The following is a 21,327-nucleotide window of genomic DNA, read 5'->3' as shown; positions in this document are numbered from 1 at the left end:
ATAGCCAATAAAAATCTTTCATTTATTGATTTTTCTCTACACCTTCTTGTTTCAGAAGAGGCATGTGTGTGGTAATTCTATAATGTTTATAACTACCATTTCCTGAGAACAAACATGACTAATTCTTTACTGATTGGTCAATTCGCCCTTCAATTCAGTATTTACTCAGAGATCCCAACGGTTAGAGAAACCTTTTGGGAAACGAACAACTACACTGTCCCTTGTCCGAAACTGGCATACTATAAAAGAAAGAACAAAGCAGAGAGCAAGGCTGGAAAATGTGCAGTGGGAGACCCTGAAGGATGCCCCAGATGCCAGATTGGCTTTAGGAGCCCCCAGTCCTAAAATATATCAACAGAGTTGTGTTTCATGTGGAAATAAAAATAACAACAAACATTTATTGGGAGGTCCGTGCCAGGCTCAGAACTCTACATAGAACATTCCAATAATTCCCCACAAAACTGCAGAGAAAGCCCTACTCTACCATGAAGAAACTGAGGCCCAGAATCATTGAAACCCAGGTCGTCTGGCGTCTGAGGTCACTCTTTTACTCAGCATCTTACTTAATTGGGAATAACAAAATCTAAGGGTTTTGGTTTTGTTTTGTCTAAAATTCTTCGCTGTGTAAATACCTTACTTTGTGATTTTGAAAGTGAATTTAGTGGGTCCGCAAAAGGTTTTTATTGAAGGAATGAAGAGGATTACCACCCAGTAACAAGTTTCCTTAGTCCCATTCTTGGAGAACCTGAAGCCCAATGATAGCCCTCCGGATTTAGAATCATAGAGTCTTCAGATCATCAGTGAGACATTTTTTTATATACAATGAGGAATTTACAGTAGTTTGCTACCGACACTAGTGCTTCCTATTTTCCTCACAACAAGACTCTCATGTAGACAAAGTTGCTATTATTTTTAGGAAGTGAACTCTCTCCCACCCAGGAAGTTCACAGCAAAACCAGGGTTGAAACTTATGTCATCTGCTTCCTATTCAGTGTGTTTTCTATTATGTAGGAAAAATAAATTTAAAACGTAGATGAGAAATAATAAACTACGGAAGACAGTAAAGACTCCAGTCTTTGTAAGGTGCTTAATTTCATTTTCCCAAAGCCCTGGGATTACTTGGCAAGGTGTTATGGTGCTATGGAGTCTTTCAGAAATCTGTAACCCCCATTTAATAATTACGCACCTAGGTCAGATCTGCAAACTGCTGTGGAAATTTTTAGCAAATGCAGGGCGAAGCAAGGTCTAGAAGTGGCCTCTCATGGTTTTTCCAGGGCATATAGTCTCAAGAGGTTCCAAGAAGCCACAGAACTTTACAGAGAAGTTGTGACCATTTACCTGCTATCCAGAGAAATAGGACACTAGGACTGTAAGCCAAATTGCTAAAAAAAAATATTCATCCAAAGTACAAATAATAATGCAGAAGTGGGATCTGCCTTTACTCTTCCCATACATGTATGATAAGTATTCAATGTTTTAGTTAAAACAACCAAAGTAGGCAATGATTACCATTCTTCAAGTGAGGGCACCATGGCAATGCACATGGGAAACGTGGAACTGAATGAGATGAAATGGAGAAACGTAGACATGGTCAGAAAAAACAAATTCCAAAGCAAATTATAAGTAATCTTTGGCTGAGAAACCTGAGGCTAAAATATAAAATCAAGCTAATTTCTGAGGAATCTACTTATCCTTTATTTGTACTAAATGTTTTATGACAAGTCTATTGCTTCAGTTTGGGAAGAATCAAAAAAATGTAGAACATTTACTGAATAAATACCAATTTGAGCTAAAATGATATTAGGTTTTGATGATCTACCTATTTTTAGCCTAAGGACTAAATGATTTTCTGACTTCACATTTTCATCATTTTAATGAAAATGAAGTTATATGCTGAAATGGTATTTTCTTAGATTGTAGTAAGGTTTATATATTCTAGATTTTTCACATATGCTGTGCTATACATTTTTCCCCTAAATCAAATATATTACACACATGTAGATATATTTTTACTCCTAACAGAATACTGCAGGCTTGAAAATGAATTTTATTATGTTCCTTGACCTTTTTAAAGTTATTTATTCTAATGCTAGCAACAGTCTATCTATAATATAACAGAGCTTGGCTAAATTTATATCGCTTTGAATCATCCTTGCAAGTTTTTGTCATAACAGTGTCAATTTAGTACTTAAAAGGTTTATGTCTACTTGCACCTGTTCTTAGGACAAGATTTGGAATTTGCTTTTTCTTACTGTATGTTTTTATTACTATATCAAATACTGAAGACCCGCTTGCTGTAAAGATATGAAAATGGCATCATTTCCTTACAACAGTCAAGACACTACTTTCTAGGTCAAAATTTCAACATTTTTGATAACTACGTAAGACAGTTCAGTTTAGATCAGTCTTAGTACCACTCAATATACAACTCTGTAGACACACGGAATAGTCATAGATTTACTACATTTTTAGGAGGGAGATTAATTTGGCAATATTTCACATAGGACCAAACAGAACTGAATGTGATGAAAATTCTTAAGGCTTCCAAAGTGTCTAACATACTGCTTAAAGAAAACCTAGATATGGGGAAAATTTGGTTCAATAAATCTTGCCTCTCACAAATAATCCAACACACTTTTAATCAATTCCAGCTTTGAGGGAAATTTGGTGTAAACCAAGAGGCCTTTTTTGTTTGCATAAGAAGATGCTTTCAAATGGCAAGTGCTTCTAGATAGACTGTGTGTTACGTACAAAGCTCTTATCTGCTGATGGGTGACAAGAGAATCTCATTAGAGACAAACTTTTATCATGTTAGACCCAAGAAATCATTAATATCTTTTTCTAAAAGCTCGGACCTCATTCTGACTACATTCTTAAGCATTTTATATCACTTTGCATATCACAATTGTGTTGCAAATGTCTAATACAGCTCAGGTTTACCATTAAGGTAATTTACCTGTGACCATCATTCTTGGATCAAGCCATCCCTGTTGAAACCCTGCTTCAAAGATTCCTCCGGAAATGACCAAAACTTTCTCAACTGACAGGTTCAAGTAAATTCCTGCACTAGATTTATCAGTGTTCATAATTATACCACCAGTGCATATTTGATAAATGATTAAGTAAATACCTTGATTACTTTATTAATAAATGAATGGTTTAGTTTTTTGTTTTCCAAAGTTTGGTCAACAGAAGATTAGTGCTGGGAAATGAATTTCAATGAAAGGTACCATAGTAAAATTAGTTTAGAAACTGATGTACGTTCTCATCTCTTGCTGAAAACTCTCAACATATCTTAAGATACTAAGGACTCAGGTCCTGAAAGCAGAGAAACACAACCCAAATTTTACACCCAATGTTTTACAAACCTACAGGATCATGGTGATAGGCATTGTTGTCACCATATTCTATACATACATGAATAATCATGAAAGGATAACTCTCTCCAAATTAATTTAAAGATCTATTATCTTCCTCTCTGCAAAATAGCTGTGTTATTTTAGTTTTACGGCACTGTATGAAGTTTTCTACACTTGAAATTATTTCAGGATTTATTTTATAATTTAAAAAGATGTCTAGTCATTTAATTGAATTTATACATATATCTTACAAATTATTTGATAAAATAAGGAGATACCAAACTACCCACACTAGCCTCATCTTTACCTGTCACTGAAAAAGTCAAAAAATTAACTTTTAAGGCATTCATGGAATACTTTAACATTATAAAAATAATTTATAATTTTTAAAACCATTTTTAAGTCAATATTTATACCATGTTATCGTCAATTCCAAAAACGAAGGCATTCATGCATTCAAGTTCCTATCATGTGACAGGATTTTTAACCGAAGTGCTTCCTTTCTTTAAAGGAAAAATATTCTAAACTTCTTTCTGTATAATCACCTTAAAGAACAATGGTATGAATGGCGATGAGACTAGGATATGCTTCTTACTGAGGCTTAGTATGATGTTTTAACGATGACAAAATGATAAAGTCTTAAGAAAAATAAACTTCATAACTAAGATGCTAATATAATTCTATTCAGATTAGTAATACTTTGTTATAAGGAATGATACTAGAGACATATGAAAATATCATTTCTAAATTTTAGAAAGGTTTGCCTTTCAGCTAACTAGGAAAAGAACTGACACCAATTTTGTTTACTCGACCTGACTTTAATAGAAGGTAAAGTTATCCCCATAGTGCTATTGCTGTCTACACAGCAGAAGAAAATTACTGTGAAAATACATTTCATCACCTGAAAGCTTAATTGACCAGTCTCCTCCACTACTAAAAACACGGTGTGTATGTGTAAAACAGAAATAACCATTTGATGACATGTTGTAGCTTTCTTATGTTAAACATTTTTTATTATAGTAATTGAAATAACTTCACCATACAGATATCACATGCTAAAGCATGACAATGCAATAGTAATTGCACATTGTGTTGACATTTCAAGCATATTTTCTGTAACAACATTTGCATTCATACACAGGTAGTAAAGCACATGGGGGATAATTTGAGTCATGATTCATGGTAGCAAAATGTATTGCTTTCAAGCTATTCTTGAAACCCAGAATCTTCAGCAAATCTATTAATATTCGATATTGTAGCGTGTACAGTATTAACTGGATGAACCAACCAGTTCAGGACCAAGAACTGCCATTGTTAGCCTTTGAAAGAGAAATAAGAGCATTATCTGATTACTTTTGTAAAGTAAGCCTTCTTACTTATTTAAAAAATATTAGTCTGTTGAATAATGATTTTACCAACAGTTTTCAAGTTAGTAGGGATGGATAAAATAAAAGTTTTATGTAGCCCTTCTTAGATAATACCGCCCAGTTAATACAAAATGTGTTACCCGAATCATTTTCCTTCAATATACCATACACCCATTTATGACATGGCGAAAAATCACCAAAAAAGGGCAACAATCTCAAAGAGTGCAATAAGTTTTAATATACTACTTTTTGGTTGCAAGGTTATTCTTTGTATCCATACATCTTGGTTCAAATGGTCTAGACAATCAATGCTTTCTAGGCATAGAAACATGGTTCTTAAAAATAGCAGATGAATAGAACTTGATCTAAACACATTTTATCTAAGTTTTACTGTTGCCGAGGCAAAAATACACCACCATAAAATACAAGGAAAATCAATATTTAAGAGGCAGCAGATATCTTTTCTTGACCTTCTCCACGCAAAGGTCAAAACTTCAAAAGGAGCTTAAAGTGAAGAAGATGAGGAGAAGCAAAGAAAAAAGGAAGAAATAAAAAGCAGTGTAAGAAATAAAATTTTCATCATGAATATATTTCCAATTTTTAATTTATTTGTAAGTACTATTAACCCAAAATATTTAGATAACTAATTCAGAACTTGAAAACATAAATTTCTCAATTTAAAGAGCAAAGCCAATTTTCAAGAATTAAGTCACAGCAACACAACTATTTGAAGTTACACTTTTTATTGCTTAGCCCTTAAAACTAGGTAAGCTAAGATTTGAAATGTAAATTAGCATTACAGAAAAGAAAAGGAAGGTATTTTCTGTCACTCTTCTCGAGGTATTTGCTATTATTTTTAAAGAATACCCTTTTAAAAATGAATCAGTGCTTTACAGAAACCTAGAAATAATAGAGTTTATGCAACTATCAATTTTTGTTACACTGAAAAGGTCAAATAATGTGTATGTTTAGATTTAAAAAGAATTTTACATAATGGTTTTGACATGCTAAAGACAAAAGCACTTGGATTAATTTATATTACAATGTAAAATTTCAAGTTAGATAACTTCCAACTTGAAATTCTATAATCATATGCTTTCCAAATTAAAAAGAGAATTAGAATGAAATCCTTGATGTCTAAAAGCCACTATCATCTAGTTGTTTGTAAATACTACATGAAAAGAAAATTGAGTGTTTTTTTGTTTGTTTTTGTCTGAGTTTGGCTCATTTTAGTTTTAGGGAGGAGAAATTAGTAGGCAATTTTTGTGTAGTTAGACCTAATTTAGACATATGGAAAAAATATGTATAAGTCTTTGCATCTGGCAGAGGTTATTTCCATATTTGATCCTGTTATAGCTTCATTTTCATACACACAAGGTAAATGAAATGCTAGTAAAATAAAATTTGTTGCTAATAAAAATAAATAAAAATATGAATCACAATAGTTGGATTACATAAAGCAAATGCTAATTAATTACAATGCTTGATAATTAAAGTGAAAACAAATCTGTAATCTCATACCATATTCATAGATGATGATTTAAAATAAAGATTGCTTTTTATATAATTCTGGAAATCATTGCAATCATATACGGTTCTGGAAAGCATTCTGATCTTAGATTAACAGAATGAGTAGAGATATGTTTTCTCTAACAGAATGAAAATACACTTTCAACTTAAGTAACCCAAATTCCCTATTAAAAACTCCTGTGAATATTGAATAACTTCTGGAGTTTTTCAAATAAAGTTATTTTCTCTCCTGGAAAAGAGAGAGAGAGAATCAGACCCGTACTATCACTTATATTAATATGTTTTAACCCTATGAATAAAAAATTTATAATAAAAACTAAGGAATATTTTATACCTCTAAAACATTTCCGTGGCCTCTAGAGACTTTCATGGTCTACTAGTGTATCTTCTCTTCTTAGTTTCTCATTAGGGAATAAGCACTATAGCAACCATAGTCCACAGCATACCAGGTAGCATATATAAATAATAAGCACATGGCTTTTATTCACAACTTTATCACATCAAACTAGATCAGTATAAATATGCAAATGTGAGCAATAAAATTCTGGTGTTCAAAAAAAGCCAGCTCTAAGTAGCTAGAGAAGTGAAATTTGTTCATTGAGTAGTTTCACACATTTTAACTTATTTTTGGTTTTTAAATTGTGTGTGTGTGTGTGTGTGTGTGTGTGTGTGTGTGTTTTCTAGGGGGAGAGGGTTCATCCCCATGTTAAACATTCTTCTTTTTTGTTTTAAATAAAAATTTTAGTCTTCTTTCACTAAGGACAGAAGTTCCAAAGCACCCACTCTAGCATAAGAAATAACCATTTTGATTTAAATTAATGCAAGTGAGTGACCAACAAACTGGGTTGATATCATATACCAGACACTTGAAATTATGTCTCATTCATGGAGAAATCATGAATTTAAAAGAAAGATGATTTAAAAAAATACTTCATGAAAAGAACCACTTGCTGATCACTCTTAAAATGATTTTGTAATATCCCAATTTTTACATTATTAATTCTAAGAAATCTGCAATGAATTTAGTAATTCACAAAGTGGAGTCACAAATACTCAGAGTTAAAATGTAACTTCCTTTATCCTGACATCCTCATCCTCTTTTTCCACAAAGATAATAACAAATTCTTCTTTGGGATGCATCTAGCAAGGAAAAGTATCTATTGGAATATGGATGTTAGGTAGTCATAAAGAATCAAGTAGCGATAATTTAAGGAAAAACCTATTTTAGCCTATCACAGCCTCAGAATATGGCTCTAAAAGCAAAATGTATCTAACTTACAACTTCAGGTTGCTAATTCTCCAATTTGTAAATTAAAACAGGACAGTTTGCCTCTCTTAAGTTCTCCTGCTTTGGGGCCATTTCTTGATTTACTGAAAACAGTTTCTAGGATAGTAAAAGGTAAAACTTTCCTACATTTTGCCAATAATTAGCATCTGTGAGAAAATAAGACTGTTGGGAGAAGTTTAAACAAACTTCTAAAAGATGAATATCACAATTTCTAAGGACTTCCATGTCAATGATACTGCTGTGTTGATATTTTTATGGAAAACTGAATGCTCACCCATCGTTTTTAAAACTGTAAGCAAGAAAAGGAAGTAAACTGCTAAGAAATTCATGCAGAATAACTTTACACATGAAGAAAACTTCACACTCTATTTTGATTTTTGAAAATTCTCAAGGGTACATCCATGACTAATAATATTTAGTAATCCAACTCTTCCATTTGCAATAATTTAGATTATTTTCTATGGTACAATGTGAAACTCTTTATTAGACTTTGCAATGTTAGTTGGTCTCAACATTGAGAGACTTGTAAGTGTGACACATTACCCTATAACTCCAAAATGAGTTTGAAATGTCAACTCTTCTACTTCTGAAGAACAGAAGAAATTGTATTTAACCATATGTACCCATTGGAGATATACTTTCCAAATAAAAGTGAGTGATATGAGATACAAAAATCAGATGGAAAGATTTTGTTATTACCGTCATTTTCTGTTCCTTTATGTGACTCCCAATGAAACATAAAAAATGAAAGCTAGTTTATGTTTTGTTTACTTTAACCCACTGGATTGTCTTCTATTTTAGATCATTATATGATCTTACTAGATCCTTACTGAAAATGTACATCATCACAAGTAGCTAAATTTTCATATGGAGAAATAAAAATGTTGGGAATTTCAGGCTGGGATTTTTATAGTAGTTTGCAGTGTGCTGTAGTAATGATAAACCCGTTTTATATTTAATCCTATCATCAAGCAACACCAGGCTTCTAGCTTTTTCATTTTAAATGGCTACTATATATAAGAGAATTAATAAGGTATTATACTATTAATGCTTTTTCAAGTCAAAAGATGTGTTGTCTAGAAAATAATTTAACACTGAAATGGGATCTTCAAGATCAATTCTGTTTTATATATTCTGCAGCAAAAATAACATTTCTAGTAGGAACGTATTAATTATAAACCTAGCAAATTCTAGACATTCACATATTTGTGTAAACAATTTTAGCATGGTTTATTACATTTCCAGAAAGGTTAAGTCTTATATCCAGTTTTCTGCTAATTCTTCTTTCATATATTATAATAAATATATATGTATTATTTGAGTGCACATGTGTATATATTTTCACACATATATGTCATATATACATAAAACAGCACTTAATGGTCACTTTCTTTGCATGTTTAAATTGGAGGGAAAAAATGAATTGCTATTATGCATAATCCATGGTGATCTTCCTTTCTGTTTCACAAATGGCCATATCGGGACGTAAACAAAACATTGGAGCGAGTCATTCCAGGTGAACTGTATTTCAAGGTGTAGGTTGGTGTTCTCATGAAGAATTGTGTACTTCCTGGTAATAAATACCTATAAATGACAGGTAAAAAGTTACACTTTCACAAACAAGTTAATATGAACATGTCTCACTAAAGTGTTCTTGGTTAATACTTTATATATCCTACATGAAAAACAATACTATAACAACAATGCATTCAACATAAAAAATGCCCTCTCCCAGACTGAGGTGGGGAGGTGGGAAGGTGCTCAAAAAGCCTTACCTAAAGAGCTGCCTATAGATGCAATATATGACGATCTCAGTGTCCTAAGACATCCCATAGAGGGCCATTATACTCACATGCTAGGAAACTATTTGCATGGCTCATATTAATTTGGAATTCATTGTTAATCTCTATAAATAATGTGTGAGACCAGTCAAATATTTCTTAAAAGTATGTGATATGAGAATTTGGCTAGCCACATTACTAATAATTGTTTGTTTCAAGGATGTTGGAACCACTAGTTATAATTTAAAAACATTTCATCAATATATTAGGACTAAGGTAATCTAAGAGAAAAATTAAAGATTAAAATTCATAACTATAAAATTTATATTCCTAGACCACATAGTTCTTACGGTAACAGAACACCAAAAACAATCATGATTACAGGTTACATGCAATCCTTGCAGCCAAACGTATTTGAAAATACGTGAATTATCCAGATTTTAGAACAATATAGTGTATATACTATATATGATATAATATCTCCATGGGGGCTTGGGGCAGCATCCTGAAATCAATCATTAATATTTCTGTATTTAAATGTATGCATACTTACAATAAACAGGATGAAAACAATAAATAACTTCATGTCAATTCAGGTCAGGTCAGATTTGCCAATAAAAAGGTTACTCTTCCTTTTTAGTTTTCAGAGATTTGAGAATAAGGAATTGTAAACAAGAATGTGCACCTGTATAATTTGTTTCTCTCTGGAAAAACTTTGATTAGCATTAGGCCACTCCAATCTATATATCTAGAGAAAAATGGAAATCCACAAGGAAATCCACATGAGCAAATGCACATAAACATAGCTACTAAAAGTATAAGTCTTGGTAATGATGAGAAGGACATGGTATAAAGTCAGGACAAAGACATCTATGAGGAATTTCCAAAACTATAGTCAGCAATAGAAGGAGGTTTGAAATTTTTGAAAAAATAAACAATGGTAGAGCATCAACTCATTTATTTTTTTCACTTGACTTTAGAACAGCAACGGTATCACACTTCCAGAGATACACAAAGAAACTGACAGCCAAGAGTACAATTAGCTACCTATTCTACATTAAATAATGTTGATAATTACTATACCTCTATGTCAACAGAAAATTACACTTATAGTTGTATTATATGAATTTTATAGAAGAATATGAATTCATTATGATCAAGTTGCATACAGCATTCAAATTAAAATGGAAGAATTCTCTATAATATTCATAAACATCACTTTATCATGAATTATCTAATAATATCCTCTAAATCTATTACCTAGTACCACAAACTATAAATAATTGCTCAAATCATTAAGTTAATAGAGCAGTAAAATAATACAACAAACCAAATTAAATCAAAATTGCACAATGGGTGATGAATAATGAAATAATTGATTTCTCACATCACAGATTATATAAATTATTTTCTTAATATCACTTGGGTAATTTATATGGATTAATTATTATGTCAAGAGTTAGTGGAATCATGATGATTAATCTGATGTCTTCTGTCATGAAAAGACTCCTTTCCTATCTAAGGCAGAGGTGCAAAAGAAAATAAGGTGTTTGACCAAAACCCACTACTTTATATTGGTTGAGAGTTATTCTTCTACTGAAAATGCATCCTGATTATATTGATAATTTTCAGAGTAAACAATAACTTCTACCAACTTCCTTTTGAAGAATTTCTGAGCAATAGTTACTACTGACATTACAATAACATCCACATATCTGTTTGAGTTAAAGATCTCCATTCCGCAGATGAAAAAAATAAAATAAAATAAGAACACGAAGTCCAGGGGTAGCTACACTATTTTATTTAACCTATGTAACATTTAGTGTTTTCTGTGTGCTCACCACTATTCCAATTGCTTTGCAAATATTAACTCATTTACTTCTCAGAACAATTCTATACAGTAGATATTATTGTATGCTTCATTTTACACATGAATACACTAAAGCATATGGGGGTCAAATGTCTTGCACGCAGTTACACAGCCAGTAAATGGCAGAGCTCAGATTCAAATCCATGTGCACCAACTCCAGAATCAGTGCTCCTAGCTACTGTATTATATGGCCATTTCTCTGTGTGAATCTCAATTTTAAAACCAATGGATACAATGATTATACTCAGTTTTTCAAAACTATGAAGTGTAAAATAACCTAGAAAGTAGAAAAAAATTATACATCCACAAACCTAAACTTTTTAATAGAGGCAGAAAAAGCTAAAATGAAACTTTTTCTGAGGAAAAAAGTTCAGTATGAACTAAAAAAAGCACATGAAATTACATTGAAAGAAACACTTTGTTTCCCTAAAGCAAGTGCTGTGGGATATTTTAAAGCATAACAGGGAAACACAATGGATTATATGCCTTAAAATCTCCATTAATATCTCTTGGGAGATTCCACACTAGCTGAACATCAAAGATTATTTTTGAAATGTTCTTTGCAATGATATTAAATAATACAATTTGATCATTTTTAGCAAGAAGAAGATCTCTGGGAAGTACATTTATAGCCTATATATATCTATCTAAAGATTTTGTGTTAAAGCACCAAAAAAATGTGAAAAGTTTAGTTCTACCTTTACTCTAGCTTACTCTTGATGTACAAAAATAGCTAATTTGTAGATACCAAGGAAAAATACCTCACACTTATACCCTCACTTCTCATCTCTGAGGCTAGGTGTGCACAACTTCACGTATCCATCACATAGACATAAAACATGTATTTGTCTAATTTCTACTTGACGTAGAATTGGGTGGCCTGTCAATGCCAACTTATTGCTGACCACGGAGGATCTCTGGAATGTGAGCATTACAAGACTGGTAGGGAATTAGCCTTGAAAACTTAAACTACACCCACCTTCCAAGATTGTCCTAGAGTAAGATCAGGGCCCCTGAGACCCCAAAATAAACTCAGCTTCCCAGTTTGGGGAACAAAGGTAAATGAAGCTCATCATAATATTTTTCCTGTATTTAATTTTTTTTTCTATTGTGGTAAAAGATATATAACATGGAACTTACTAGTTTTATCATTTTTAAGTGTACAAATCAGTGCATTAAATACATTCACAATGGTTGTGTAACCATCACTGCGATATAGTTCCAAATGTTTTCATCCCAAACAGAAACTCCTTGCCCTTAAACACGAAATCCCCATTTCCTCCTCCTCCCATTCCCTGGTAACCTCTATTCTACTGTCTCTATGAATTTGTCTAGATATTTTCTAGATACCTTATATAAGTGAAATCATACTATACTTGTCCTTTTGTGTCTGGCTTATTTAATTAGCATGCTTTCAAGGTTTGTCCATGTTGTAGCATGAGTCACAATTTTATTCTTTTATATAGACTATTTGAATAATATTCCATTGTATGTATATATCACATGGTGTTATCCATTCATCTGTTGGTGGACACCTAAGTTGTTTCCACCTTTTGGCTATTGTGAATAATGTTGCTATAAATATTGCTGCACGAGCATCTGTTTGTGTACTTGTTTTCAATTCTTTTGGGTTTATACTGAGGAGTGAAATTGCTGGGTCATACAGCAATTCTATATTTAACTTTCTGGTCAATTACCAATTGTTTTCCATAGCAGCCACATCACTTCACATTCTGAGATAGCAATGCATGAGGGTTCCAGCTTCTAAATATCCTCACCAACACTTATTATTTTGCATTTTGGGGATAACAGCCATCCTAATGAGTGTGGATTGTCCCATTGTTTTAACTTTGATTTGGGGTACGGGGTGGGGGAAGCTCTAGTCCCACTTCTGCCATTGTTAGCAATGTGGATTTAGATAAGCTATTTAACCTCCAAGAGCCTCAGTTTTCAGTTTTCTCTTCTGAAGAGTCCAATAGATTCTGCCATGCCTGTTTAATAGAGTATAGAGCCAAAGAAATAGTGCACAAGGGTGAAATATTATTTATGTGTTATGAAATCAGCCTCACTAGGCAAGACTACCCCTGTTCTGAGATAGATGTTTCAAGCTATCTTGGCCTAGGGCCATAATGGTACCATGTCTTTAACTCAATTGTATAGTACACATTTGAAAATGTGTAAAACATAAACGTCTAGCTTAATGAATATTATAAAGTGATTACTTGTAAAACTGATACCCAGGTTAGATAACTGAATATTCCTAACAGTCCAGAACCCTATACTATAGCACCCGCCCTCCTTTCCAGTATCTTCCCCATTTTTTTTATAGACTGTTCTGATTTTTCTTAGAAGTTTGTAAGATTTTTCTAAAAATCTTACACAGGTTATGCAGGCTGCAAATACCTTCTTCCATTCAGTGGCTTGTTTTTTAACCCTCTTAGGACATATTCTAATGAACACATATTCTTAATTTTAATGTAGCAAAATTCATTTTTTCATTTATGATGTGCACTTTTGGTCCTATTTTTTATAATCTTTGCATACCTCAAAGTCATGAAAATATTTTACTATATTATCTGTGTAATCTTTGGTTTTGCCTTTCACGTCTGTATAGTCAATTCACTGGAAATGATTTTTGTACATGGTATCAGTAAGTTCAAGTTTCCTTTTTTTATTACTATTTAGAAACCTAATTGCCTCCACACTATTTTTTAAAACAAATTTCTTTTGTCCCATCTGTCATAAATCAAATGCACCTCCCTTTCTCATAAATCAAGTCTCTATATATGCCTGGGTCTACTTATGACTTTCTGAATGCTTCTGTCAGTCTATTTATCTATTTGGCAATATTACACTATTAAATTAAATTACTTTAACTTATTAAAAGTCTTAGTACACTATAGTTAATAAACCCTACCATTTTATTTTTCTATTCCAAGAGTGTCCTAACTATTCTTGGCCCTTTGCTTTTCTATGTAAATGTTAGAATAAGCTTTGGTCAAATACTGTGCCCCCCCCAAAAAAATAATTTGTTGGAATTTATACTATGATTACACTGAATTTAGAGATGTTCAGATCTATGTGAGATGTGACATTTGATGATATTGATTCCAATGATGAACAAGGTATATCTTTCCAGAGTTTACATTTTCCTCCCTAAAAGTCTTACACATTTTTGTTACATTTATTCCTAAGTATTAACTATTCTTTGATGCTACTGAAAATAATATCGTATCTAAAATTTCATATTTGAGCTGTTTATATAGAAAAAATACAATTGATTTTCTTGACCTTGATTTCATTAAAACTATTAAATTTACTTTATAATTTATCTGTAGATTTATTTAAATTTCTATGAACATAATCATATCCACTAGCATTGAGTTTTACTTTAGTGCCTTTTATTTCTTTTTCTTTCCTCATTGAACCAGCTAGGACCTCTAGTACAGTAATAAATAGAAGTGGTAATAACAGGCAATCTTGTCTTGTTCCTAATCTCATAAGGAAATCCTTCAACATTTCATCATTAGGCATGTTGGTTGTAGGTTTTTTGTAGTTATTCTTCATTAAATTAAAGAATTTCCCTTTTGTTTCTAGTTTGCATTTTTAAAAAAAACATGTACCCTGAATTCTATCAAGTGATGTATATGTATCTTTTAAAATGATCTTTTATCCTATAAAAATTACATTGACCACTTTTTACTGTTATTGCACCCTTAAATTGAAGCAATAAACAGAAGTTGGTCATGATACATTATCCGATTTAAAGTTTCTGGGTTCATTTTGCTAATATTTCATTTAAGACTTTTGCATCTACATTGGAATAAGATTGAGCTGTTACTATCCTTTGCCATAATGTCCTGGTTAGGTTTTAGTATCAAATGTATGGCGGCCTCATAAAACAAGTTGGAGAATGTTCCCTCCTTGTCTGTTCTCTAGATGGGCTTAATAGAATTGGATAGTGAAAACCTATGAATCTAGAGTGACCTTTGAGAGGGTTTTTAATTACTGATTCAATTTCTTCAATAGTCAAGACTATTTAATAATTTCTATATAAGACTTCCTAACAAGAAGTTGTGTCACTTTTGGTAATACATACGTCTTTTTCCAGGAATTTGGTAACCTAATCTCAATTACCAAATTTATTGGCATGAAATTGTTTCTGTTTTCTTACAAAATTTTCAATGTTTGTAGGATCTGTAGTAATGTCTCCATTTTTGTTCTTGATGTTAACTATTTCTGTCTCTTGTATTCTTGATCAGTCTCACAAGTTGTTTATCAATTTTACTAGTCTTTTCAAAAACACATTTTTGGCCAAGTTAATCTTTATTGTTTGTTTCATTATTGTTAATTTCTGCTCTCTCCTTTCTCTGTATTCTTTGGGTTTATCTTAATGTCATTTTGTCATTTTTCAAAATGGTTACTGATATCATTAAATTTGTGCCTTCCTCTTGCCTAATGACAATTTATATAAATTGTCTATAAATATGCTTATAATAATGATTTTTTATATACTGCAATTTTTATTATAGTATTTTTGTTATAAATCCATTCAAAATATTTTCTTATGACCATTAAGATCTTTGATCTTCTTTGATTCATCAGTTACTTAGAAGTATAATTTTTTTATCTTTCCAAAGTATGGATATTCCAATTATAATTTTTGCTATTATTTTCTAGTTTAATGGCATGGGGTCTGAAAAAAAACTCTGTATGAGTTAAGTCTTGTGAAATTTGTTGAAATATGTTTTCTTATTCCACTATATGATTGATTTTTGTAAAAATTCCTGGTGTGCTTGGTATTTTATATTCTGAGATTATTAGATTCACTTCTGTATATGACAGTTAAGTCATATATATGACAGTTAAGTCTGTTATATTGTTAAGATGTTCTATATCTTTAATTTATATATATATAGATAGATCTGCATCTATGGTTGTAGATCTATTTTTCCTTGTAATTCTGTTAACTTCTGCTTTGCAAAACATCTGGATGACTGTTACTCCTAGGAATCTAGGGTGTTTACCAATATCCCCATCTTTGGCAGACCTCGAACTGCTACTTTTTTCCCTTAGGCCATGAGTCTATCAAAAGTACTACTCAGTACTGGGGCACCTGGATGGCTCAACTGGTTAAGTGTCTGACTTTGGCTCAGGTCATGATCTCACAGTTTGTGAGTTTGAGCCCTGCATCAGGCTCTCTGCTCTCAGCTCAAAGCCTGCTTCAGATCCTCTGTCCTCCCACCTCTCTGCCCTTCCCTCACTCTCTCTCTCTCTTAAAAATAAACATTAAAAAAAAAAAGTACTACTCAATACTAACAAGCACTCATTATGTACCCAATTAACTCTCCAATGTCTTCAAGCAAGGTATCGGTATTTTGTCTAGCTTTTCTAGTTCGTATTAAAAGGAAGATTTGTCCAAAAACCTAGTGCTCATTACCAAAGGCAGAAGTGTGAACTCAAAATGTTTTGAACTAAAAATGTTTTTAGCCATGAAACACCTTGTGAAATGAGTTTATATGAAAGCTCAGTATATGAAATATAGAAACACATTTTAATTCTAGTATCCTGGAGATAGAGAGAGATAGAAAATATATACATATATATATGTGTGTGTGTGTATTTATATATATATATCTATAAAATAGATATATATATGAAGAAAATAGAGATAACATATATATGTGTATGTTATCTCTATTATGTTATCTCTATTTTCTTCTCTTTTAATTTTATAGATAAATGAACTAAATTTATATCTCCTCATAAAGTATTTAGGTATACCCCATACATTATTTATATTAAGTATATATTAAATTATAAATATTAATTTATACTTTACTAGGTAACTTAATAAATGAAATTTATCTATGCATTAATAAATGTAAGTTAAGTGACTTCTACATATAAAGTAAAATGCTATAGGTTCTTAATTGACAAGGGAAAGAAGATACAGCTAGTTGTCACCTGTTTTTAAATTAATGTGACACTGACTTGGGTTTTAATAGCTAGATATTAGGAAGACAGGTTCATTTCTCTTCCCTCCTTGTGTTTCCAAGTAGAAGAATTTCCACCAAATTTCTGGCCTTTTCCCAGAAGTGAGTTATCTGATTTTCAGGTTTAAAGTTTATTTATTTTGAGAGAGAGAGAGAGGGAGGGGTTGAGAGAGGGAGAAACAGAGAATCCCAAGCAGGCTCTGCACTGTCAGCACAAAGCTCGATGTGGGGCTCAATCTCACAAATTGTGAGATCATGACCTGAGCTGAAATCAAGAGTTGGACGCCTAATTGACTGAGCCACCCAGGGGTCCCTGATTTTCAGGTTTAAAAGAAGGAACCAGGTATGCTTGGCCTGGCCCCCTTCTCTTGTTGGATTAGTCTATCTGCAGAAAGGGTGCATCCTTATTTGTTCTTTAGCCAACACCAACAGAACTAGACTTTATGGGTTAGTGTGGAAGGTTTGGGTTGATCCAGCTCTGCTTATGACCGGATCAGTACATTTAATTCTCAAAGTCAATTTTAGAGAACTCACTTGGCTCAAATCTATACCATGTCCTTTAATGTAGCTTTACTCAGTAACAAAGCCACATTCTGATGATCATCTGTTTGATTCCTACATTTCTCTCTCAAATGGTTCTGAACTTGGGCAGAAATAGAGGGTGTGTGTACTAATATCCATCCCCCAAATATAACCATACTTGGGTTATAGTGAGCATTTATCAGAAGTCCAGAACTCAAGGTTCCAGAGTCAAGAATATCTCTTCTGACCACCAAAAGGGGGAGAAAATAAAAAGGCCTGAACCAACTGCAAGGTGTAACTTCTTCCTCCAGAATGACCTCATCCTATTTTTGGCTGTCTACAAAAGTTATAAGATCCCTCAACAGAAAATGGGTTACAAAATCTGTAATTGCAAGTGTGACATTAAAGATTTTGAAACCATGCTTCCTAGACTGGAACTTAAGATTTTTCTGATCATCCTTCCAGGGTATCACTCTTTAAAATGAAGCCTCTTCATTTATATACTGTAATATTTCAATGATGACCATCATTCTTTCAAACCATATGAAAATACTAATGAAAGTAATATAAGTTGTAGTTCAATAATTTGCTTCAAACCATTAAACTGTAGAATATTGTTTTGATATTCACATATTTCAAATATTAATGGCTAGCTTTATCTTTACCATTGTTCTGATCAAGCAGCTTCTAAAGGTAATGCAACAGTCAGAATCCAATACAAAGATTAAAAATACATATTTCAATACTTTTTGTTAAATATATTCCAAGCCATTCTGCTGTTGTAAGTCAGTTTATAGAAAGTTAGCTTTAATATACTCTCTGTGATTTTTATAATAAACAGATTAATTTCTAGGTATTTCAAAAAGAAAATCCAAGCTATGGTGGTTCTATTTTCCTCATTGCCTATTCAACTGTTAGTTGAATACTATCATCTTTTGACTATCACTTAGTTTTTCAAAGTCATGGTTTATTCTCTTCTTTTTTTCTTTTTTTTCTTTCTTTCTTTCTTTCTTTCTTTCTTTCTTTCTTTCTTTTTAACGTTTTATTTATTTTTGAGACAGGGAGAGACAGAGCATGAACAGGGGAGGGTCAGAGAGAGGGAGACACAGAATCTGAAATAGGCTCCAGGCTCTGAGCTGTCAGCACAGAGCCCGACGTGGGGCTCGAACTCACGGACCGCGAGATCATGACCTGAGCCGAAGTTGGCCGCTTAACCGACTGAGCCACCCAGGCACCCCTGGTTTATTCTCTTCTATCTTGAATAGTACTTCAATGTATATATACTAAAAATGAAGTCGCATATCCATCTTTAATTCTTTTTAAAAAAAAATTTTTTTTTAACGTTTATTTATTTTTGGGACAGAGAGAGACAGAGCATGAACGGGGGAGGGGCAGAGAGAGAGGGAGACACAGAATCGGAAGCAGGCTCCAGGCTCCGAGCCATCAGCCCAGAGCCTGACGTGGGGCTCGAACTCACGGACTGTGAGATCGTGACCTGAGCTGAAGTCGGATGTTTAACCGACTGAGCCACCCAGGCGCCCCATCCATCTTTAATTCTAATGGGAACTATGATTGTACAGAAAAATGCTAAAATGTACTTCTTTTTTACTCTGTATTTTTGCAGCTTAAAAACAATATTATTTTTTATGATTTGGAAAACTACCTATTTTAACTGGACAATATTTATTAAAATTCAGTTTTTAAATGGAACTTAACAAAATTCACCTCCCATAGATTTGTTTGGTGATGAAAGGAGTAGTGGAGGCATACGGAACAACAAAAATTAAACTAAAGGCATCTTCCCAACTTATCAGGCTGATGGATAAATATCCTTATTGGAGCAAAAAGTTTATTACCATTTTTTGGATGCTTTTACTTGGCTTTTGAAAGCAAAAGTATATAAACCAAATAATCTCATTTCCATGTAGGTTATTTCTGTCACCTTCAGGTTTGTGGCTGTTGTCCTTGTTTGGTCCTTCAAAGGTAAAGACTGTGCAAATTAAAAGTCTTTTGTAGATAATAGCGGGTATGAATTTTTGGTCTTTAGCTTTTTCTCTAGCTATATAAATGAAAAGAGACTTTCAGTTGCAAACTGCATTGTGGCATTACTTTATATAAAACTCACAGGGTGTAGAAATGTATACAAGTACCTGGAGTTACTCCAATCAGTACCAGGGCCTGACAGTGATCCTCTTGTGTCAGTTGCATACTTGTAAACCACTAGCAGGCACTGTTTACAAAGCTCAACCAGGCGCTGGCAACATTGGAGCTGCAAAGGAGTCACCACCTCCGGGCTTTTACTGAAAATACTCTCCCAAGAGGATCTGTGGGCATGGAAACAGACACGACCTCATGTGGCTGTTAAAAAAGGCAACCAGCTTTATCACTTACCTAGCAACAAACCAATAAGGAAAAGTGGAAGTGGCCTCAGAACATGTGAAGTGACCGCAGGTGGTTGAAAGGCATAAAATAAATATATATTTGAAAATTAATCTTTATATTAAAAAACACAACATAGAATTCATATGCTATTTGTCTCTAAAGACTTTACTGATACCAACTGTGGGTAGCTATCAGCATGGCTTCCCAACACCTCCTAAAAATTTCCATTACTCTATATTAAAGTATATGTAAAATATCGAGCTTATTTCTCAAAAGTTAGGTATTCTAAAACTTTAAGCTTTCTAAAGTCCTCGTTATCTTTACCTTTATATTAATAATAATCCCAAGATCTGAGGAGTTAAGATGGTGGAATAGTAAGGGGACCCTATACTTGTCTCTTCCCTTGAACAACTTGTTCTCTTCCCTAGACCAACTTGTCTCTTCCCTAGACCAACATCAAACCATTCTGAACACCTAGGAAGTAGATCTGAGGACTAACAGAACAATCTGCATAATTTGAGATACAGAGGAAGGCAGAGGCAGGTACTTGGTGCAGACAGGTGAACTGGGGGAGAGAAAAGCTGCGGTGCTGCAGAGCAGAGGGAGCTATTTTCATGGAGAGGGGAAAGACAGAGGTGGCTGCAGCGAGAGAGCAGCACTCGGGTTTGCATAAGAAAACACTCCCCCTGAAAGCAGCTAGAGAGAAAGAGTGAAAACACACACAGGGGACTGCACAAGAAAATGGTTTCCCAAAACCACCGGAGCGGGGGAAGGAGAGGGTTTCAATACTGCCAGTTTTTTTTTTTTTATAAACAGCTGAGCACAGAGTCTGAAGTTTCAGAGATCAGACTCTGGTGTTGTCCGGGCCCCAGGAGCAGGCAACTGGCCTGAGGATCCCCTAGGTCCCATAGGGAGAAATGGTTCCTCTGTTTGGAGTACATTTGGTAGAGGTGATACAACCTCTCTGTGGGTAAAAGACAAGGTGGGCACCACCAAGCTGTCACCGATATAGGAAGAAAGATGCCAGTTGAGGCCAGCAAATCCTGGAGCCAGCTGTGTGTTGTGATTTACCATAAACTCTGAGTACTGCCACTGCACGGTGGCATGACCATTTCCTGGGACAAGCCGGCCACAGGGCAGTGAGATCCTCCCCCAGAAGATCACTGAGGGTCTGAACTGTAAAGGTCTCTGAAGTGTGGGGTTTTGAAACACAGCTGTGCCTGAGATAAAAC

The 21,327-nt window shown here is 33.4% G+C and overlaps 1 protein-coding gene across 2 annotated transcripts in view; it reads right to left on the bottom strand.

Moving 5' to 3' along the window:
- Positions 1-5,312: 5,312 nt before the first annotated feature.
- Positions 5,313-21,327, bottom strand: part of TTLL7 (tubulin tyrosine ligase like 7) — a 142,298-nt gene continuing 126,283 nt past the window's right edge. For both annotated transcript variants that reach the window (XM_049616917.1, XM_049616918.1), the window contains 2 exons: positions 19,864-20,037; positions 5,313-9,128 (listed from right to left, as the gene is read on the bottom strand). In XM_049616917.1, the coding sequence (XP_049472874.1) occupies positions 9,008-9,128; positions 19,864-20,037 (295 nt within the window). In that variant the 3' untranslated portion in view covers positions 5,313-9,007. The remainder of the gene's footprint in view (positions 9,129-19,863; positions 20,038-21,327) is intronic.

Source organism: Panthera uncia, assembly GCF_023721935.1.
Source record: "Panthera uncia isolate 11264 chromosome C1 unlocalized genomic scaffold, Puncia_PCG_1.0 HiC_scaffold_4, whole genome shotgun sequence".
Lineage (NCBI taxonomy): Eukaryota > Metazoa > Chordata > Mammalia > Carnivora > Felidae > Panthera > Panthera uncia.
The sequence above is the reverse complement of the archived record's forward strand: the minus strand, read 5'-3'. Positions and strand labels throughout refer to the sequence as shown.